Source organism: Cinclus cinclus, chromosome 9 (assembly GCF_963662255.1).
Source record: "Cinclus cinclus chromosome 9, bCinCin1.1, whole genome shotgun sequence".
Taxonomy (NCBI): Eukaryota; Metazoa; Chordata; class Aves; order Passeriformes; family Cinclidae; genus Cinclus; species Cinclus cinclus.
The window spans coordinates 17,884,768-17,903,270 of record NC_085054.1 but is presented as its reverse complement, the minus strand read 5'-3'; the positions used below and the strand labels follow the sequence as shown (position 1 = coordinate 17,903,270).

The following is an 18,503-nucleotide window of genomic DNA, read 5'->3' as shown; positions in this document are numbered from 1 at the left end:
ATCAAACAGTTTCCAGGCTGGTTCTGTCTAGTGCTGTGCGGATCCACTCTGAGGAGGAGGACTATGTGGATTTTTTGGGGTTTTTTTGTTTTGTTTTGTTTTTTGGTTTTTTTTTGTTTGTTTGTTTTTGTTTTGTTTTTTTTTCCACAGACTTTTGTTTGGGATATTGCTTATTCAAAGGTTAGGGTTTAATTTCTGGAAAGGCTACTTTGTTAGATTAAGTGAGGCCCGAGTCATATCAGCCTGGAACATCAGCATCCTAATTGGAAATTAATGTATTGTATTGGTCTATTGTGCAGAAAACCACAAAATGCATAGTGCAAGTAGCCCTTGAAATGTAACACCAAAACAAAGAAAAGTGAATAGGATATTGTGGTGGTATAATAAATAACATTTGAACAAAATGTAACTTTTGAGCTTGAAATGGTGATAATCTTTTCTACACAGAAATTGCCTAAAATTTATGATGACTGTCGAAATTCCATGGAACTCAGTAAGCTGTTAACTTTGAGCAGGTGAAATTCTTGTGTTGAACTAAATTATTTTTCATCTGTAAAGTGCTTATTAACTTTCGATTCTGCTGTCCCCACATTAAGTGGTCATTCCCATATTTAATGTGTGTTAATTATCAAATACAACGCAAGTTTAAAAAAGTAAGCAGTCTATAAATCCTTCTGCAGATGGTTGGACTTGCTTAATGAGCTACAAACCAGTAACTCTCTGGACCTGGGTGGTTGCTGCTTTACTGGGTACTACTTTGTTTGTAAAGTGAATTGCTCAGACTCTGGCCTAAGAGGAGATTACATAAATTTGCCCAGGGAATGTCTGTTTAAAATAGAAATTACAGTATATCATCACCTGCCCGGGTTTTTATTGGTGTCCCTGAAGCTTTCAATGAAGTTGGGAGACAAACTGTATCTCAGGAATGTCCCGTGGTTTTCTGAATATTTATTACTGTTTGGTGCTCTGCCTGAGGTAGGGAAGAAGGATTGTGGGGAGTGAGGGGAGCGCTGGGTCGCACAGATGTGCAGGAGGCTGCTGCGAATTGCTTGCAAAGTGTCCATTTCAGGTGGTGACAGAAGTGCTTTAGGTGCCCATGTTCTTCTGTCTAGTAGACCTGGCCTGGGCTGTTCAATCAAATCACTGTAGTCTCAGCACTGCTATCCTCTGCTCCTGTCTCCAGTTTTACCACCACAGACTGACTTGGAAAGTTCTGTCTGACCTGCACTAATCTGTGTTTCTGAGACAGATGGGAAAACTCAGTATTTCTGAGATTTCTCAGATGGGGGAACTCTGTATTTCTGCTTTGTTATGGGCTTAGCTAGTTGTGGTCAGACTTGGGAACGGGAAATGCAGATTGTTTAGTCACACTTACAGGCATGTTTCTTTACAGATTTGGTTACCTGACGAAGAATGATCTGTTAATGATTTAGTTTTAACAGAAAACTGTCAGTGTGTGCCTGCTCATGCTGGTGAGTCAGCGATGCAGGATTCATAAGTGATCTCTGTCAGAGCCCTGTGTGACTTCTTTGCCCTCTGACGCCAGGGGGAGTTCAGTTTTCTTCAGGTTAGGTTGCTATTCTTTGCTTTATTTTGCAGAGGGGTTTTGTTTTCCAATATCCAGGTAGTCATTCTTGAGAGCCTTTTTTCTCTACAGAAATAATTGCAGGGCCAAGTTTTTAATTCACCATTTCAGGAGTTTTGCTGGTAGCAGTGGTGGAAAATAAAGGGTGAACAAGGTTTGGAAGGTATTTTTCAAGGAAAAAGTATAATCCAAGCAGTTTGGTGCTATAAAAGTGCAAGTATCTGAGTGCTGTCCATGCTAATAAGTTCTGGGTACCCTAAGCCAAAAAGCAATGAATTTGCTGGGAAGCTTTAAGAAGAATAAATTAAAAACCACTACCAGAAGATGGCTATGTAAGGGAACTTTGAGGAATTGGGACCAAATTCTCACTGACAGTTTCACAGAGATGGGGGAAAATCCCTCATGTTTTCTGAAGCTCGTCTGGGAGCAGTCTTGTTTGATAATCACGTAGCAACTCAAGTTAAACATTCAGAGTTCAAGGGTAAAGCAGTTAGCATAAAATACCATTTTGATTGAAGTTTTGCGTGGCCATAAACTGCATTCTAGTGCTTCCATCAGATGACCCATATGTCTTTCATCAAAGCATGTTATTTCCTCTTTGGTTTTCTGTTTAATATTAACTCTGTTTACACTGCAGTTTCTTTTTCACTGGTCTGCAGGGTCTGTTTCTGAGTCCCTCCGAGGTGAATGACTCCTGTCAGGTGCAGATGTGATTCCCACTGCCTGCCAGGCTGCAGTTCTGTCCCTATCCTTTGCAAGGGTTCAGAGATGGCACACTGCAGAGTTTTTGAGTGCATGATGCTAGTTTGAAAGGAACATGGATGATGTTTTATGCCCATTATTTTCTTTTGTCTCATTGTAACTGAAGATAAGCGGATCAGGCTGGCCGAAGAGCGAGAGTATCAGTGCACAAGGGTGTCCCAAAAACCTGCTGGTTCCTGAGATGTTTGCTGAATGGCTAACAGTGCTTCTGTTTTGGCCATTGCCTTCCTCCATAGCACAGCTCATACCACTACATTTCGTTGTCCTTGTTACCCCTGAGTAGAGTCACAGATGTATTTTACTGTCTCTTGCTTTCAAAACCAAAATTAATCTTCTGTAGTGATTAATTAGCATCATATTTGCATGGGAATGACATCTAAGTGCAAGAGATGTTTGGCTGTGTAAATGGGTTCAAGATGATGAACTGTATCACTCTGTAGTGGTGAAGTGTATCTCCAGACTGAACCACTGAGCGGCCAATTTGTACAACATAGATAAACATGTGTGGCACATACAAGTACATAGTGCAACAGATGTGGCACTTGGAAACATGTTTTAGTGGTGGACCTGGCATTCCTAGGTTAATGGTTGGACTTGATAATCTAAAGGGTTTTTTCTAGGATTCTGAGAGAAAACCTACTTTTTTTAACCTGACTTATTTTTAATGCTAATATAACAGTATTGATTATGTACATCTCTGAAATTTGCCAGGTGAACAATATTAACATATGTCAGTGGGAACCTTAGAAAGTCATGTGAGTTTAAGTGTGGAAGACATCAATTTCAGGATTCTGGTTTATAAAATCCACTTTTGTTGTCCAGCAGTCTTCAAAGGCAGGCACTGTTGTAATTTTGTTTTACTTACATGCCAAGAGATGGGTAAAGATCAGTGAATGTTTCCATGTTTATTTTGCTATTTCATATGGTTTATTCTCTGCTCCCCCCATGCCCTAAGTCACTTGCTGGATTCAAGGGTCATTTCCTGTTTGCAGAACTCCTACTATCGTCAGTAGGGCTGTTGTGCAAACATTTAGGGCTTCAGTATGGCCTCTCCTGTCCTTCCTTTTTTTTTCCTTTCCCTATCTGCCAGCCAACTGAATAAGCACAATTATCTCTCTGCTCTGTGGATACTGTCTGTACTCACATGGGTGGGATTCTCAGTCTGTCTGCCTTTCTGACACATCTGCTGTCATAAGTCTTCCATTTCTCAATCCAGATCCAAAAATTTAGCATTTTTGTCTCTGCTGGTAGAAGCTGCTTAGAGGGAGATGGATCTGCATTGCAGTTTTCTGTAGGGCCAGTTCTGCAGAGATACTGGTTTAGCCAGAAAAACCAAACTGATCTCCTCTTTGGTGCCTGCCTTGTGCATTTTTCACAAAAATGGAGGCTAACAAGATGAACAAGAAAAGCTAGCTATAAGGTACACATATGCTCCATTAATTTTAATGATCCTATCCTGCCTTGGTACTGGTTGCAAGTGTACTGTAAAGACTTGGTGTAGTACAATGAGCTTTTGTACTTAGTAATTTCTGTGTGTAAGATACTGAGACATCAGTCTCCTTTGTCTGCTGTCAGCCTCGAAAAGATGTTTTTTCATAAATCAGTTAGCTGAATTCTGTTGAACTGCCTAAATTCCTTATGAGGGTGATGGAGTGTAAATTCCCTTCTCGGAACTGGTCCTTGCACATGCTGTAATAACCATTGCTGCCTCCACACGTGTCTGAAGGAATATTTATGCCCTTGGCAGCGACTTTCCAGGCCTTAGGAAACAAATTTTGTTTTTGTGGTTCACCAAAACACCTTACAGGCCTGACTGCTCCCTGAAGAAGGCAAGATTTTCCCCAGCTGCCATCCTCTGCAGAATTGTTCTCAGACCTGTTGTGCCAGCACCTCTTCACACGACATTGCTTTGGCAGAATTGCTTTAGCAGAAGGGACAGACAAAGGCAGCATGGTTACAGCCATGTGGCATGGGGGGATGACTGCCTCATATACCCTGGTGACTTTCTGGAGGGTGACCAGAAAACCGTAGCAGCCCCGGGAGACAACTGTAATTGATGCTCTAATGGAGAGCTTTCAGCTGCCAAAAGGCAAACCTTCCCCTCAGATTTCTGCTGTGCTTTAGTGCCTATCGATTACTGGGGCAAATGCATTATGTTAGCAAAAATAAGCTTTCCCTGATCAAACGTATGCTTTATCAGCCACGTAAATGCCAGCATGACTCTCTCATTGCTACAACATATTAAACACCTTGGAAATGTTTCCTTAAACTCTAGGTCAGTCTTATGAAATCCGTCTACTTGAGAATAGGAAATTGGGAGAGTTTCAAGATTTAAACACAAAATATGTAAAGGTAAGGAGAAATATAGATTTCTTTTCTTCCTGCTACTACATACAGCCTTTAATAAAGGGCCTGACCTTGCTCCCACTGAGACAATGGCAAACATTTTGCCATTGTTTTTAATGGAAGCAGGGGTGATGGAGTTGAGTGCTAGTTTCATGGGACTATGCAGCTTGGCTTTGCAGGGCTTCAGGGGAACTTTTATTCTGTTTGTGATCGTGACCCCAGAGTTTCACTAAGAATATTGGGTTCAGGGGAATCCTGAAGTTCAGTGGTGAACATGGTCAAAGCTGTGGAGAGGCAGATTTCTCTCTGCTGAATTGCAGGAACATTCCTGGGTTGTTTTGTGACAAATGGAGGGCCCAGGTGTTTACATAGTTCTGCCATGCAGATTCTGTGCAGCTCCAGTTTACTTTGGTAATGGGCATGATGATAATGAACATATAGAACTTGGTTTGGGGGACTTTTTCCTGTTGTTTCCCCCAATGCCAAAACAGTTTAAATTCAAAAACATTGGTCTGGACCCTGGTTCTGGATCCAACCTTCAATTCTTGGCTGTTCTGCCTCAGCATTTCCTTTGAGAAGTGGGAACTAATTGCAAAATTTGTTTTCCAATTTGGGTTTCACATGTTGTTCAAGTTTAGGCCATTCCCTGTTTATCTTTTGGCCCCTTTCAGGTAGTATCTGGATTGGGATTCCAATTTTGCAGGTGTTCCTCCTGTGACTTATTTGCATCTTGAAGCTAGGGTTTGATTTGGGCATTATTCAGGTTCACTGACAAAAATTGCTCACTTACTTGATATGGAAGTTCCCAGCAAGAGTGTGGGCTTGAGAAACTGGGATGTTAGGGGCCATTAACTCATGTAAGTGTAGCACTCTGAATATACAAAAGAACATAGGAGTACTTAGGGCTTGTCTGCCCTGGGGATTGCCCTTATTCCAGCCTTTTTTTTCCAGTTATTGGCATGGTTATACCATTTCAGACCAGCCTCCTGTTACAGGTGCTTTCCTACTCTACCTACTCTTGTTTAACTACTCTGGGGCAAATCCAATGACTGTCTCTAAATGGCTGGAATCAAGTTTAATTCCCACTGACAAGGTGTCTGGACATGTTGGCTCCACTGATGCAGGGACAGGTGAGCTGGCTTCCACATTTGCAAATCAGAATGGGATATACTGGGGTTGGGACATGGTACAGACACATCAAATATGACCCCCACATGAGCCTTTTTGGGTGTTAAGGCAGTATAGTGATGTTTATGTGCCATGACACCTAAGGTGGACATTGCTATAGTGCTTCCAGAGTGAATACCAGAAAGCTGCACAGGGCTGTGTTACTCCTGTAAGATGTGCCCTGTGAAGGGAGAAGTGTTTCTCTCTCAGGGGTCCCTTAGGAATTTGAGACACATGGTGATGGGTCTCTTACGTGGACCTTTCTGCTCTCCTCGTGAATGGGGGTGAGAAGCATAACAGATCAGCTTTTGCTTCTAGTGTGGAAAACCAAAGTCATTGTGAGAGAGGATTCTGGATCACATTGTTCACATTGCTGTCTTTTTTTAACAGAGCATAATTCGTGTTGTTTTCCATGACCGCCGCCTGCAGTACACAGAGCATCAGCAGCTCGAGGGCTGGAGGTGGAGTCGGCCTGGGGACCGCATCCTTGATATAGGTGAGACTATTTCATTGTGGCACCTCTGCAGTGCTGGGGAGATGAGTGGTGTATGGAGCGTTTGCATGTGTGCTTAGGCTTTTAAAAAATCCTCTGTGTCTTTGGGAGGGAAGGAGATCTAGCACTGTAGGTCCCAAGTATAGATGTCTTTGGTGGCTTCGCTTTCACATGCATGTTCTGATTGTATGGAAATGCTTTCTCTTCTTCAATTTAATATTTTTAAAATTTTAGGGGTTTTCTTCTACAGATATCCCGCTGTCAGTTGGTATCTTGGATCCCAGGGCTAGCCCAACCCAGTTGAACACTGTTGAATTTCTCTGGGATCCATCAAAGAGAGCTTCAGCATTCATTCAGGTAAGAGATAAGTCATATTTCTGTGGTAAATACAGTGGTTAGATATCGTCTAAAAACCTGGGGAGACAAAATAGCCTGTACACGAACAAGAGAGGAGGACGGTAATGATAGTTATGAACTCATGTGACAATCGTTTGTAATTTTGTATTGTACTCACTAAATCAATTTGCTGGCTACTTGTTAAAGTTGAAGTACTACTAAGGATTTACTTTTAAAAATATTCAGACGCTGGTTTTGCTTTCTAAGCATAGGTTTTGTCTTGAGGAAGCTGTTCATAAGCTGTGAGTTTTTCTTGCTTCCTTCTTTCATGATTATTTCTCATTCTGAGCATCAGCTATCTGTTTTCAATCTGAATGAAGGATTTACTTAAATCAAAGGATGCTTTTCCTGATGCTCTGTTTCTTTCTGAGCTGCTTGTTCTCCTGATTATTTTGTCAAAAGGAACAGAAATGAAAACATATGAACTCTTCTTCTTCTCTTAGTTTTTTGTGAGGAGCCAAAACCTCATGTTCAGGCAGTATCTGGAATTCAGATGAGCATAGGTTCCAACTGTCTCCAGAGATGAGCACAGCTTCTGTTTTGCCAGGTACATTGCATCAGCACAGAATTTACTCCACGGAAACATGGAGGAGAGAAAGGGGTGCCCTTCCGGGTGCAAATCGACACCTTTAAGCAGAATGAAAATGGTGAATACACAGAACACTTGCATTCTGCAAGCTGCCAGATCAAAGTGTTCAAGGTATGAGGTAGTTTTGGCTTTGTCATCAACTAGATTAAAGCACAGGAGCATGTAAAGACTTCAGATTGTATAGGAGTGAGGCAAATATTGTAGAAAAAGAGCCAGACTTTTAATGGGGTATGCTTAAGTGTTGCACCAAGACTTGTGCCTGTCTGCTGTGCCTCAAACACTACAAAAATACTGAGATATTCAGGGTATCCAGTGTGTTTTGATGCTCCTAGGCAATCAAAACATTGAGGTGTCTTCATTGATTGAATCCTCCATGAACAATAAAATTTTATTGTGGAGATTTTAAATACCTTGTTGTTGTTGGAGCAGAGTTTGTCTCTCTGATACCTGGAGGAAAAAAGTTTCAGAGAAAAAGCATCTTTGAAACTCCTAATGTGGGCATGGCAGACCTATAGCTACTTAACAACAAACTCCCCATAGGCCTGTTTTCTCAAGGGATCTGCTGCTCCAGTTTTGTTTCTGTGAACAGTGTCTTTCCCATTTCTGGAAAGATGGTATAAATGCCAGTTGAGGTGCATAACTTATGGACTGAAATTTTTGGAATCACATCTCACCACTCTGGCCAGCCTATTTTAGAATTGCAGTAGGCATTAGTGGATGTACGGAAACAGTAAGGATGCTTGATGAATTCTTTTGTCTAGAAAATGCAGATCTGATCTTGTTTCATATGTAGAATTCCCGTAAACCTTAAGGAGGCTTTTGTGAACAGATTAGATAAATCTGTTGGCCTCTGTCTCCAAAGTTGTAATACTTGGCATAAGGGAGAGCCTCTGCTTGTACTTACAGCCTAAAGGAGCAGACAGAAAACAGAAGACTGACAGGGAAAAAATGGAAAAGAAGACCACCCAAGAAAAGGAGAAGTATCAGCCTTCCTACGAGACAACTATTCTCACAGAGGTAAAGTGTTTTAGATACATCATACTATATCATGTTGGGAGATAAATTAAAAGAAAACAGCATCTGAGCCCAGGAGATTGTCTTGTGGAAACATGTATGCTCTGATCTGAGTGAAATTTAGAGTGGAGCGAAATTATAAAATAACTCACTGTTGAAATTTATGGAAGATGCCAACATTTTTTATGCTTTGGGGTATAAACCAACCCTTAGTAGCCTGGCTTTAAAAAAAAAAAAAAAAACCAAAACAAAAAAAATCCCACCAAAACCAACTTTGTCAGTTTTCACTATGCTCTTAGGCACTTGTCATGGCCCTCAGGTGCCAGTTGTATGAAAATACAGTCGTCTGTATTTTTTTTCAGAACTGCTTGGCAAAAGCTCATGTTGGAGATGGGGCACTTGAGCAGATGAATAGGCTGTCTGATTAAATTATTCTGTTTTTCTGTGAATGTGCCTATGAAGCTGTTGTTACATGCAAAATCTGAGATTCCAGGTTGTACTCTAGGAATATCTTGTGTCTTATATTCTGATGCATCTGGTGTAGAGTTGTATGTGTTTCTGCCCCTTCCTGTCATTACGAAGGTGGTTGTATAAACTTAACACAGGCTGCAGAATTAGTCAGCAACAGGATTCAAGAAAGAGATTTAAGAGTGTTGTTCAGTCTTCCTATGGGAATGACTTGTTTGATTTAGCTCTTATTTTTTTTTTTTTGGAGCAGCTTGCTGGATTTCCAAAAATTATGTTAATTATTCTTAATTTAAATCAACTTCCTGTTTGTGAGATCCAGTCTCTCCCACTCCATTTTCCTCATGTTGTCAGGAGCAACCAGCATGCTTTCTGACTGACAGACCTAATTCTACTGAGTTGGCAGATCCCAGACTCTCCCTATGAGCTCTAATGCACTTTGACATATTGCGTGGGGAAATGTGGGTTGCCAAAGAGTTAAATATTTGCCAGTGCTTGTGGAGATGATAAAATATTTGCTAGTGTTTGTGGAGATGATAAAGCTCCAAAGCTACATTTGCTGTCTTTTTACCATTGCAAACAAGGCCACTACAGAGCATTTTCTTGAGCTCTTGGTGGGGGGTGTTAAGCAGGGCTAGGTTTCTCCTGCTTACTGTGTCTTAAATTCAGAACAGTCACCAATTCTAGCTGGGTTACTCTGGTTTTACACTACTGTTATGGAATGTGGTGTCTGACCTATATTTGTGAAGGCTTTTAGTAGTTTTGTGTCTGTCTATCTTAAATTTTCTCCATTTAATACCCATTTATGACTGGAGCTGTTTGACTGATGGCCAGAGGTTTCAGCAGGCTGGTTCAAATTCTGCTCTTTTGCTGGTATAAACCTGAAGCAATGCCACTGGAGCATTTTTGTCACTCTTGCCTGGATTTAATTAGGGATTTATAATTGAGACCAGGGGTATTTCTGTATCATTGCTGCCTTGCAATCTGAGTTGACTTACTGGCATTGCTCTGACTTACAGCTGTGCACACTTTGGCCCAGTGTTATTTGGGGACAGGCTTTGTGAAATGGGAGAAAGAAATGTGGAATGCACAACTGGAATCAATCTGGCCCCCTGACAGCCTGCTTGGAGAGCAGTGTAGAAAATCCATGGCCCATCTCCTCCTCCCAGCAGGAGTGATGAGCTGAAGTTAGTGGCGTGGCAACAGCATGAATGTGGTATTAGAGGAGAATCGAATCCTTTATTTCCATCCTTATGAAAGTTTCCCTGCTGCCTTTCTTCCAACAGTGCTCTCCATGGCCAGATGTGCCTTATCAAATGAACAATGCTCCATCTCCAAGCTACAACAGTTCTCCCAACAGCTTCAACCTCGGAGATGGGTATGTAACAAATACATGCTTTATCCTTCCTGTTGATATGGCAGCCTTAATGTGTCCATGCATTTCATGCCATGGAAGATGATGTTAAGGAGCCCACCCTTTCTAGCAAGGAGAAAGTATTTTCCAAAAGCCTTTAAGACCTTCCATCTGGGAATTCCCTGTAATGCAGGGTTACTGTTTGTATGTGCACTGTTTATGTGGTGGCTGGAAGGTGAGCATCAGAGGGCCTCCAGGGTATTTCCTGGTGAGAACACACCATGCCTGTACCAGCAATCCCCAGTATCTTCTGACAAGTGTGTTAGAGACTTTGAGCACCTCTTCAGAGTTGGCATTTCTTCCTTATTTTCTATCTTGAGGTAGTTTGGGGTGCTGAATTCCCAGGTGAAGGACATATGAAGAAATCCTTTTTGGGGCAAAACAGGATGGTTTTGAGATGCCATTTCAGAGCAAAAGACTAATGAAGGCATGTTCAATTCATTAAATGGCCATCATAATGAGACAGCTCTAGCAAGTTTGAAATGCTGAAGATAACTGGTGTCAGAAAGGTACAGCAGTGTCCCTCAGTACTTATGGGTACTGCCTGCTACATACTTTCCCCCAGGAATTTGGTATAGGCCTTTCTTCTGGTAGGACTCTGCCATCTTATTGCCTTCCCACACAACTTAATTATGATGTCGTATTAATCCATATTGTATCACTAATTTTTCAGTAAATCCCCTCAACCTATAAAAAAAGAGAAAACACTGAAATTACAAAATTTTGTATAGTGGAGAGATCTGCTGGGTATTTTTTTCCTTTGGTGAAATCCCTGATATGAGGAGGAGTCCTGTATGTGTTTAGAAGGATTTAGTAGAAATACGGTTTTGCATGATTTATGGCACTTGACTATGTTTAAGATAACACCAGGGTTGAGTTATAAGGCCCTTGATTCAATTTTTGTGGAGAATTATTATTACAGTGGATTTAATTAGGATATTTCTGGTTCACAGAAACTGAGTTCAGTCAGCCTGTAGGTTAAAATTTTCTTGCTTAGATGATGTCACATTAGTGAGTCAACCATATGGAAAAGCTTGACTGAGTTCAGTAAACATGAATTTTTCTCATTCTTGAGGAGGACCTCAACTGACCAACAAAAGACTCAGAGAGAGATTTTTTTTTTTTTTTTGGTTCTTGTTCCAAATTTTGGACCCCTTTTTAAAAATCTGATAAAGAAAAAAAAGCCATGTTGGATGTAACTTGTGGAAGTTGAGTCAAATAGAGGAGGGGGAAGAGGATGGACACTGCAATGAAAAATTTAAAATAATGTGTTTTTTTTCTCTTCCAACTTTATATAATTTCTTTTAGCAACAGTTCACCAACCCACCAAATGGAGCTCCTGCCTCCCAGCAATGATGTAAGTACTTGAGATCATGTTAATGTGGTGCTTTTCTCTTTTAGGACACTGGTGAACAGTTCATTTCAAGACCTTCTTATTCTTTTTGCAATGTAGCATCTCCTTCCTTCTGCTTCTATTCAAGATGCCCAGCAGTGGCTTCATCGTAATAGGTTCTCTCCATTCTGTAGACTCTTCTCAAGTTTTTCGGGTGAGTTTAAACAGTCCAGTTTGTTTGTTTTTTTTACTTCTGTAAGTGCAGCTCATGTAGCATCTGCTGCTGGTCACTTTTGATGGGATCCTTGGTCTGATTCAGTGTGGTTGTTCTTTCATTCTTAGATTAGTTACCATTTGTCAAAGCAATTTTTAGACCTATAGAGTAAATAAAAATGGAAGAAAATAAATTAAGATGGAAGGGACTTCCTAAGTTCATTAAGTGCAACTTTGAAACAAGTCCAGGGCCTTGCATAGTTCCCTTTGAACATTTCCAAGATTGGAAATTCCACAGTCTCTCTAAACAGCCTCTTCAAATACTTAACTATTCTGACAGTGAATTTTTTTTTTCTTGTACCTAACCATCATTTTATCTTCTGCCTGCTGCCTCTTGTCCTGTCCCTGTGCACATTTAAGAAGCACCTGGCACCTTCACTGTACCCTCCCATTAAGAATTTGTACACACCAGTAAGATGGTGGAAGGGGCAGTTGTTAGAGGTGTTGAAACCATGAGGAGACTCTCTCTGACTTGCAGCATTATGAAATAACACAGGGAATGTGACAGTTAGAGAAGACCAGGTCATTTAGTGGCCAGTGTGAAATATCTAGCTGGTTTATGAGCTGGCTGGAGTATTTTCCAGTGCAGCACTGTTCTTTTGGCAGCTTTCGGCTTTCTGTTTCACAGTGGTTGATTTGAAGTGCACTCCTCTCTGAATTTGCAACTTTTCTGTGTAAATCTATCTGGTTTAGCTTTGTGGATTCTCTGCCCCTCTACTCCTGCCCTTTTCTGCTGCCCATACATACTATTTGGAAGCTAAGATTTGCTTAACTTCTGAGGAAAAATCAATTTGAAATATGTAGGTGCCGACTTACTGAAGATGTCCAAAGAAGATTTTGTTCAAATCTGTGGGCCTGCTGATGGAATTCGGCTCTTTAATGCAATTAAAGGAAGGTTTGTACTATTTCCTTCCTAATTTTTTATTATCCCTTGATAATTTCAGTGTTAACTAGAAGTTAATCCTGGGACTGTAGCATTTAGCATTTAGACTTCCTTATAATACTTCAGGGAGGTTCTCTCAGGGACTGGAGATCACAGTGATATTCAAATCTAAGCACATCTCAGAAATGTTGCCAAAATGACACAGCGTAATGTGGATCTCTAGTGGTTTATTTGTTTCCAGCTGATAGCTTACATCCATTTCATGAGCTACACAGCTGACAATACCCTATGCTGCATCTCCATCAGAGGCAACAGGCAATAAAAAATGAAGCCTTGGAGCCTTAAATGACTCTTAAACTTAGTTTCATTGCAATAACCTCATAAATTCTACAGCTGAGCAGGATTTAAATCAGTAGGCAGGTATGGTGAACTGCTTAGCAAGTGCTGTAAACTGTTTATTCTTACCTGATTTTAAAAGGTTAAGGTGCTCTGCATCACTTCCCAGGGGTTACTTGTCACCAGCATCAAGACCCTGCTGTAGTTTATGTATGCACAGCCTGAATGATTCAGTCTCTTACTGTTTGATAGCTGACTCGAAAATATTTCAGATCTACTAAGTAACTTACTGCTGTTTTTGGTTAATCCATAGAAATGTAAGGCCCAAGATGACAATATATGTCTGTCAAGAACCGGAGCAAAACAGATCCCATCTCCACCAAAAACGAGAAAATGGAGATGGCAGCCTTTGTGGTAAGTTCTTGTGTGGATTTTGTTAAACACTTACCTGCTGGGGATGCTGCTTTCTGCCTGAGCTCCTGTGTGGGACAGCTTGGTCTTCTTAGTGTTTGAAGGGATCCTGTTTATCCCAGTTTTGCCACTTTGGTTATGGTTTCACAGCTACAGATTCCAAATGGCTCTCTGCCTGGGGAACAGACCCAGCTTACAGATTACCTGCAGAATGCCACAGCAAAATCTCTATTCAGTTCTTAGTAGTGACAATAGCATTAAAAAGCCACCCTTCCATCCACAATTTTCTTTAGATTGTCTTGTTTGAAAAAATTCAGGGACATAGAAGGGTCAGTAGGTCTAAAAGTGAGGTTATAGTCCTTGAAAGTTCAAAGCTTTTGGGAATTTGTCATCCTTCATGACACAATGTACAATCAAATGAAAACAAAGATTATCCTTAAATCTTGAATTTAGTAATAAACAGGCACAGCTTTCCTGACTGGTAGCTATAATTTGAAATAGATTTCTAAAACAATACTGTCATCCATGTTGTTACCTTATACATTGTGTGTTTAGTTTGTGCCTGTGGGATCAGTGGATGGTATCTAATAAAGTATTGCTTTTGTGGGACATAGCATGTATTTTACTATTTGATTGAATTCTTTATTTAAACTTCAAAATAGTAAAAGAAGATTATCCAAAAACAAGCAGCTTTTATGAGAAGGCTGTTTTAGTGCCCCATGAATCAAGTTGTAATTAGTCCCCATGTTTTCCTTTGGGTAAAAGTTGTGCTTTAATTGCCTGCTGCATACAAATAGTGGGTATTTTTCTGCAAATCATCAGGCCAGCTATTTGGGGGATGCTTTAAATTACTAAGCTTGTTTATTCCATTTGAACCTTTGTCTTAAATCCATTTGGTTGTTGGTGCTGTCTTGGTGCCATCTGTATTTGCAGTTCTGTAACTGCTTTCCACTTGTTGCAGTGTATCATGCAATCTTCTTAGAAGAATTGACCACGCTGGAGTTGATGGAGAAGATTGCAAACCTGTACAGCATTTCTCCACAGCAGATAAATCGGATCTATAGGCAGGGACCCACAGGGATCCATGTGTTAGTGAGCAATGAGGTAAGTGGGCTACAGGGGGCTACATCTTCGTCAGAGATGCAACAGTTGTCTGACTTTTTGACGTTAGAGTGAACTTTCATATTATGGAAGGTGTCTTCAAGGGAGAAATGTAACGCCATCAATCCCAATAAGCTAAAGTATATACTTGGAGCAAATCAGCCATGCACAGCACTGATTTTTGGTGTGGTTTTGCTTTGTAAAAGATGTCAGGGTTCTTGTTTGGCTTTTTAAGCAAAACAAAACAAAATTGGTCATTTATTGCTCGATACTACCACCTGAAAAGAGTTTGTGGCAATGTGGGGCTCTGTCTCTTCTCCCAAGTAACAAGTGTCAGGATGAGAGGAAATGGCCTAAATTGCCTCAAGTTGTACCAGGGAATGTTTAGATTGGGGATTAGGAAAATTTTGTTTATTGAAAGGGTTATCAAGCTTTGGAACAGGCTGCTCAGGGAAGTTGAGTCACCATCCCTGGGGGTGTTTGAAAATCATGTAGCTGTGGCACTTGGGGAGGTAGCTTAGTGTCAGGCTTGCTGGTGCTTGGTCAATGTCTGTGCATGATGATCTTAGAGGATTTTTTCCAGCCTAAATGATTCTATGAATTTCTTTTCATTTTGGCTACTTACACACATTCTGAAGTGAGGATCTAGAGTAAGAACTTTTAAAATTAAATAGGTAAGTTGCCCAAAGAAGGCAAGTTTTAAAACCTGTAGGGCAATTAGTTTTACATCTTGGCCCATGATTGCAGGCACTGGGTCTGTCACTATATACACTATATGCACACCATAATTTATGGACCTCTGCTGCTGTTTGTGTTCCATTATATACATGATGTCTTAATTTAGTCCATTCCATTAACTTACAGGTTAATAGTGAGTTGCCCTTCTTCCTCTTTTTCCCCTACTAAATTACTTACTCATTCATGCACCAGAATCACTTACGGAGCTTCATTTATAAGAAGCATTGTTAAAACAAATGAAGCAGAGCATAGGTCTCAACTGGAGCCTAAATTGTATGCTGTAATGCTTATTCCTGAAGTCTCCTTGCTATTCCAGCCTGATTAAATCTGAAACTTTGATGCTTTATAGATGCAAAGTGCTTGGAGGCAGCTCTTAGTAGGGGAATTGCATGAACCAGCCTGGGTATAAGGCTTTAAATATTTGTTTAAGTCAATTATTAACAAGGTCTATTGCTTTTCTAATATTTTTTCTTGTTCTAGTACTATAGTGGCAAGAGTGTGGCACTCTGTGAATGTACTTCATGCATCATTAGGCAAAGACACACAAACTGGCCAAAGAAGTTTGATTTGAAGGAGGAGAGGCTGGATGTTAAATCCAAAAGAGTATAGGGAGATCAGCCGAAGTTGAAAAGGGTTATTTTGGTGAGAGAATTTAGACCTGAAAAATGCACTAATCAAATGATACTGAGTATCTAGGAGAAGGCTTTTTCACAAAGCTGGATTTCATTAATTAATCAGAGGGGGTCTGGTCACACCTCCCTTATCTGAATTTGTCCAGCATTTGTTCGAGTTGTATGAGACGCCTCCTGAAGGTAGTTCACCTCCTTTTAATTGATCAGTCATCTATGTTAATAATCTCATGGGAAGGGTTACTCAGGACTGTGCAGGACTAGACACCAAATGCTGTTTGATACCTCTCCTCTAAGTCTATACTGGCTCTGAAAGAAATGTGAGTTTAATTGCTAAAAATGTGTTGGCTTTTTTTCTTCTGCTCCTCAGATGGTGCAAAACTTCCAAGACGAATCTTGTTTTGTTATCAGCACATTAAAAGGTGTGTATTGCTGCTGCAGTTACCTGTTACTCTGAAGATAATTCCTCCTTTCAATTGCACTAAACGTTATCACAGACTCAATGCTGTTATCCTGAAAAGATAAGTAATCTAATCTAGTGTAAGTCAAGGTGTTGACTACACTGTGATAGACTGATTGGTCAATGCTTTACTCTGTTACACTGTTACAAAAATTTCATAAATCCATTGACATTACTGACATAAATGAGCAGGAAACCTTTGATTAAAATATGACAGTATGTAGGGTTTTTTATATAAATTATTTGACTTAGATGTTCAACATTGGTTTTCATGAGTGGGTTGTGAAACAACTGTACAAACTATTGCAAACTACCCAGAAAGAAAATTTGAAGTTCTGTATCTGGTGTTTCCTAAAAGCAATGAAAATATGCTTTGCATGTCTTTGTTACAGCTGAAAGCAATGATGGCTACCACATCATTTTAAAATGATCACACTGCACAGAGACTTTAATGGCCTAAAATTTAGTGCCTCGCTGAGATTGCTACAACCTAGACTGGAAACATGAAGAACCTTCTGGATAAATGCTCCTGTGAACTAAGAATTACCAAACAGCTGAAGAAAAAACTTGCTTTTACAGATAGAAATTTTTGGTGGTGTGTGATTTTGGTGGGTTTGGTTTTTTTTCTGTTTGTTTAGTTTGAATTTTCTTTGGGTTCTTTTGTTTTTTAAGCTGGAGCTGAGAACGTCCTCAAAGCTTGTACATGTTTTTTCCTCCCTCCCTTCCTCTTCAGTCTCTTAAAATTTGTAGAGGTTTCTGCTTATTACTTAGAAACATCTGCCTTGTACCAAAGGGAAATGAAAGATAAATCCCAATTCTCTTGACCCCTCATGTTCGGGTGAATTGATTTACTTAGAGTTCAGAGTGCTCTCTTGCTTTCAGCACATACCCTGATGCTGATGGATGTAGACTCCCCAGGGCTCCTCTTGTATTCTTTGAGGTGGAAGGCTTGGGGCTGTCTCCCAAAAGGGTGGGTGATGAAGAGGATGAGTTTGGTGCCCAGCCTTCACCTGAAGTGTCAGCTCTGGAAGCCCACACTTAGCTGTTCTCCACCTGCAGATGTGCTCAAAATCCAGAGCCCTTGGTCCCTCCTGACAGACCTTCTGTAGTACCAATCCAGCAGAACAGTTCTGGGGGGGTTCAAGGGGGGACAGATGACTTGAGGCGAGCAGTTCAGTACCATGTTATTACCTTGAGCTTTAGAGTAGTCTCCTTGAATGGACCATGTGAAGGTTTTCTGAGGAACTGTTTTGGACCTTGACAGCTATAGTCCTCATGGCAGATTCATACTATGGATTTATTCTGCTCTAGAGATTAGTGATTAACTGCTATCTTTACTGTAACTGGGAATTAGATGTTATAATTCTAATGGATTTTCATCCTGTTACTGAAGTAAAACTGTTTTGATCAAGACCAGGTAAACAGATCATCTTAGTTGGTGCTTCTTATGTTCTTGCTTTTTCACTTCTGACTCCTGTTTCCCATATCTATACCTATGATCAGCTCCAGCCTCCCTTGGTCTTTTGGGATTCTGTTCCAGGCTCCATTAAGCTAAAATATGGCTTCCATGAAAGTCAAAGGTAAACTGGATCACACCGTTCTAGCATGGATGAAACCATTTCACTTTTAACAGCTAAATATATCTGTTTCCCCAAACTGTGTGTCTGTATACCATCAAAATCTGATTCTTGAACATTTCATTTCATCCTGAACTGACATGGAAAGCTGAAATACCAAACATTTTCCTGGAATGGAAATTTTTCAAAAATGAGAAATTGTCAGCTGGAAAATACTGAATAAAATGTTCCAGCCTTTTGAAATGGAAACATTTAATTAAATCCATTTGGCCCTTAAAGCAGCATCAGTTAGAGCTACTGTTGCAGCCTTCAGAAATTGTCATTCAAGTGCCTTGCACACTGTGTCTCCCTTGGGGCTGAGCTCTTTGGCTGAATTACAGATCCCATGATGCTCCTACCCTGGGTTAGTCAAACAGGCAATGCGTCATGAGGGCTGGAGGGGTGCCCAAGGAAAGAGGGGGCCATGGAACCCTTGAATTACAGCTCCCAGCTGACACTAGGGGAATTCGGGCAGACATGGACTGATACTTC

General features: G+C 40.5%; 1 protein-coding gene across 1 annotated transcript in view; it reads left to right on the top strand.

Moving 5' to 3' along the window:
* TFCP2L1 (transcription factor CP2 like 1) overlaps positions 1 to 18,249 on the top strand; it is a 30,959-nt gene extending 12,710 nt beyond the window's left edge. Inside the window, exons 3-15 of the mRNA XM_062498042.1 lie at positions 4,623 to 4,699; positions 6,251 to 6,356; positions 6,604 to 6,710; positions 7,297 to 7,449; positions 8,245 to 8,355; positions 10,104 to 10,195; positions 11,540 to 11,588; positions 11,685 to 11,778; positions 12,642 to 12,732; positions 13,370 to 13,470; positions 14,429 to 14,571; positions 16,306 to 16,357; positions 16,788 to 18,249. Coding sequence (XP_062354026.1) covers positions 4,623 to 4,699; positions 6,251 to 6,356; positions 6,604 to 6,710; positions 7,297 to 7,449; positions 8,245 to 8,355; positions 10,104 to 10,195; positions 11,540 to 11,588; positions 11,685 to 11,778; positions 12,642 to 12,732; positions 13,370 to 13,470; positions 14,429 to 14,571; positions 16,306 to 16,357; positions 16,788 to 16,825 — 1,214 coding nt within the window. The 3' untranslated portion in view covers positions 16,826 to 18,249. The remainder of the gene's footprint in view (positions 1 to 4,622; positions 4,700 to 6,250; positions 6,357 to 6,603; positions 6,711 to 7,296; positions 7,450 to 8,244; positions 8,356 to 10,103; positions 10,196 to 11,539; positions 11,589 to 11,684; positions 11,779 to 12,641; positions 12,733 to 13,369; positions 13,471 to 14,428; positions 14,572 to 16,305; positions 16,358 to 16,787) is intronic.
* Positions 18,250 to 18,503: the final 254 nt, after the last annotated feature.